The sequence below is a fragment of the Aegilops tauschii genome, chromosome 2 (genome assembly GCF_002575655.3).
Source record: "Aegilops tauschii subsp. strangulata cultivar AL8/78 chromosome 2, Aet v6.0, whole genome shotgun sequence".
In the NCBI taxonomy this organism is placed as follows: Eukaryota; Viridiplantae; Streptophyta; class Magnoliopsida; order Poales; family Poaceae; genus Aegilops; species Aegilops tauschii.
In genome coordinates, this window is record NC_053036.3 from 645,367,273 (window position 1) to 645,371,195 (window position 3,923).

The 3,923-nt window shown below is 51.5% G+C and overlaps 1 protein-coding gene across 1 annotated transcript; it reads right to left on the bottom strand.

Moving 5' to 3' along the window:
- Positions 1–1,473: 1,473 nt before the first annotated feature.
- LOC109747441 (peroxidase 12) lies at positions 1,474–2,715 on the bottom strand. The gene has a single exon (XM_020306496.4). It carries the CDS (start codon positions 2,621–2,623, stop codon positions 1,598–1,600), a length of 1,026 nt encoding a protein of 341 aa, XP_020162085.1. The 5' UTR covers positions 2,624–2,715; the 3' UTR covers positions 1,474–1,597.
- Between the last annotated feature and the right edge of the window lie 1,208 nt (positions 2,716–3,923).

A 3,923-nucleotide genomic window follows, 5' to 3' on the forward strand; every position in this document is an offset into this window, starting at 1 on the left:
CCCACCTATTTGGCGCAAGGAGCGTAGAACCAAATAGGAGGTATCATTATTTAACATTATTTAACACTTAAGGCGTCAAACTGACGTCTCAAACGGCCGGGCAACCATGTCGTTGCTGCCTAAAATTTCTCACCGGCGTTGGTATCCCCGAGCCAATCAATGTTTAGACCCCGCCAAGCCCACTCAAGGAGTTGTTTGATTCACAGAAAGCCCACAGTAGTTACTGCAAAGCATATATGTGTTTTTCATGTCAATTACTTGATGTGCAAGTTCTAAAACACACACTTATATGTGCATATAAAAAAAGGGTGCAGTGCAGGAACTTCACAGCTAAACGGTAAAGCTTATATCTTGTTGTTCAGGTCATAAAACTACTTTGTAGTACATGCTTTCTCTACTTTATAAATGGCAAGCTTATGCTGTCTATATATTGGCAATGACAATGACAGTGTAGCAGCACACAGTAGCACTCACAGTGACATTGAGATGTTGCCGATGATCACCTCTTAGTAGTTTTTTTTTTCCTTTTCTTAAGTAAAACATCACCTCTTACCAGCTGGAATCTATAGCTGGACACGAGCTCAGACCATGTAGTTTTTTTTTCAGGATCAATCAATCTCTTTTATTCTTTTTTTTTGTTGAGACAAATTCCCTTTTATTCAATCACGCTCAGACCATGTAGTGTGGCAGACCGGAACCGAAGGAGTGGGCGGCCGAAACTAAAAAAAGCCGTCATGATCCACGGCCCGTTCATGATTCTTAGCTCCAGTTGAACTGCTCTGAGTTTTTTCCTTTTGCAGTAACTCAATTAGTCCCCTAAAACAAGTAACTCAATTAGTACAACAGATAATTCTAAAAGAGGACGCTGTTTTTATTTTGCAGAAAAAAGGTCACTTTCTCGTAAAAATACAATTGTCTTTTTTTTTTGCGGAAAACTTCCAATATATTCATAATCTATCATGGCATTACAGAAAGCACAATAGTTCTTGTGTAACTTTGCAATGCTCTGCTTGATTAATCATCACTATTGTGAGGCAGATTCTGCCAACTAGAAATCTTTTTTTGCGACGAACTAGAAATTAAACTTTGGTAACGTGCCAGTACGGTACATCCCGGACATGTATGTCATTCGTTAAGCATTTCTGGGCTTTTGTATTTAAGCTGTATGTATTGACCGTCATACAGTAACACTCACAGTGAGAGATGGAGCACCGTTTCCGGACGGCCTAATTATCCGCAGTCTTGACCATCATACAGCACGTGACACTGACATCATCTCTTTTTTGTGTTGACACGAGACGTAACACTGAGAGTGACACGCTACTTTGCGTTTCTAGTTGGTCTTGAAGCTGACCCAGTCGTATATTACTTTTTCCTCTGAGAGAGCACGCAAATTACATGCCTTAACTTTATAGAAGGCAGAGGTCAGACATTACGATGTTACTGATGATCACACACACGCTAAGAAGAAGATGCATACGATTTGACCTCTCATCTTATTAACTAAGAAAACATGCTTGCACAATTAATTAAAAGTTTAAAACACACCAGCTTAACGGTCACTCACTCACACTACGTTACATGGATAGAACATCTCTCACATGTCGGCGGCGATCCCCTCGTCGCCGGTGGCGGCGGTCTCGATGTCCTGGACACGCCTGTTGGGGGCGGCGCAGTTGTTCCGGATCTCGCCCTTGTTGCCGGTGAGCAGGTCCATGTTGCTCATCTTGGTCATGGACCTGGCGAACTGCTCGAAGAAGGCGCCCTGGTTGAGGGAGAAGCGGGTGGCCATGCGCTTGGTGGTGGGGTGGTCGATGAGGCCCTGGTCCGACTTGAACAGCCCCTGCCTTGCGATCAGGTCGAAGTAGTACTTGTTGTCGAACACGTCCGGCGTGCGCACGTCGAGGTTCTGCGTGAGGGTGCCGGCGGGGTTGTCCCCGGCGCACTTGTTCCGGAGAGAGGTCGCGAACTTGGAGTCGATGGCCGGGTTGGTGTCGAACACTGGCTTGAAGCGGTCCTCGAAGGCCGGGCAGTGGGCGACGCCGAAGGTGTGCGCGCCGGAGAGGGACACCAGGTCGGCCACGTCGAGGCTGCGGTTGCCGAAGGAGGAGATGAGGGTCGGCACGTCGAAGAAGGGCGCCGGCAGGAGGCCGACGAGCGCGGACGACGCCGGGGCGAGCCCGTCGCGGCGGCCCAGGGCGACGTCGAAGCGGGGGCCACCGGCCTTGACGAGGGAGTCGCGGGTGGCGAGCACGGTGATGTCGGCGCAGGAGACGGTCGGCCCGCAGGCGCTGTGCACGGCGGCGCGGATGCGCTCGATGAGGTCGAGCGCCACGGGGCGGAGCGTCTGGTTGGGGACCTCGTTCAGCTCGCTGCCGGCGCCCTTGAGCAGCACGGACGCGTCGCAGCCCTGCGGGAAGCAGTCGTGGAAGAGGATGCGGATGAGGGCCGGCGCCACGCCGACGTCGCGCCGGAACGTCTCGGCGACGTGGAACTCCACGATGTGCTCCAGGTCCGGGCACGTCGCGGCGTGGAAGTTCGGCGACAGCTGGCCCTCCGACGAGTGGACGGCGGCGCAGACCAAGGCCAGGACGGCGACGGCCGCTGCTGCTCTGGACGCCATCGCTGAGGCTGAGCTTCTAGCTTCTTGCACCTAGCTAGCTAGCTACGTACGAGTGAGGGAGGGAGGGTCGTGTGGCTTGCACAAGATACCCACTACCCCTTGCTATTTATACACCGAACGGCTAGTCACCTCCGAGCTGGCTGGCTCGATCCGATCCACATGTGATGCAAATTAACTAGACAAGAGAGAAGACTAGTCGCAGAAAGAGAGAGACTAATTGGAAATTAAAGAGGAAGATGCAACATGTGCAAGTTGCATGGACAAAGGTCATGAAAATCAACTGGCTGGGTAGGGTAGGGTACCTCAGCTGCTCGTGTCTCTTCCTCGAACTTTCCTCCTTGTTTCCACGTGAACTTTCACCTAACACCACAATGACATGCATGTTGGACATACTATATTATATATGCCAGGAAAAAAGTGGCATATATTGCTAGACAGATTCCATGAATCGAGTACGTGCTTGCTAATTTGGTAGGGCATAATTTACGGATCAAGCAAGAGCATCCAGTTAGATCTAACGGATATGGAATCATTCTGAACGACACCAAGCTACGGGCTGAGCGATTGATTAGTTAATGGCGGCTACCGAAGATAAATTAAGCTATATCCCGCAAAAAAGAAGATAATTAAGATATAGGTGTGGTTAGTTTGGGGTCAAGTGTCGTCTTATCTCTCGGACGATGCATGCAAAGCTACGTACCACTTGCATGACAAAATAAAGCCGCTGAAAGTTCGCCGCCGGGCACGTGCTTCACTGTACCACAACACTACTATATTAGCTGCGTACGTACACTGGATCGGGTCAGTCATGGACATGGTATGGACGCGTGCTTTCCTATCCTACCAAAATGTCATTGGCTCTTCGATCGTCGGCCATCATTCAGGCGTGTTTGGTTCCCCGCATCGAGCCCAACTAGGCCCACGCGGGAAGGAAGAGGTCTGTTTGGTTGCCTGATTTCACTGTTGGGTCTGCATCGCATGCTTCTCAAAGTAGCCCAGAGCCTGGCTACCTGGAAACGCTCGGATCGGCAATTTCTCGTGAGCCAGGCTGAGTGCGGCGCGAGGTCGCACGGGCGGGTGCGACGCAAGGGCGAGGGGGGATGGCGGGAGATGGGAAATCTGGTGCGCCGTCCCGGCGCCAAATCTAGCCTCACCCTCCTTTCTACTCGCTCACCCATAGCCACTCCCCCTTTCTTCCCTACTGCCTCACCACCGGCGGCGGCTGCCATTTCAGATCTGCGCTAGAGGCGGCGGCGGCGGTGGAGGAAGAGGCGGCGGCGTTTGCGACGGATCTGGTGCT

Bases quoted from the DNA above. Each gene is read 5' to 3' on its own strand.
- LOC109747441 (XM_020306496.4), bottom strand. From the start codon at position 2,623: ATGGCGTCCAGAGCAGCAGCGGCCGTCGCCGTCCTGGCCTTGGTCTGC.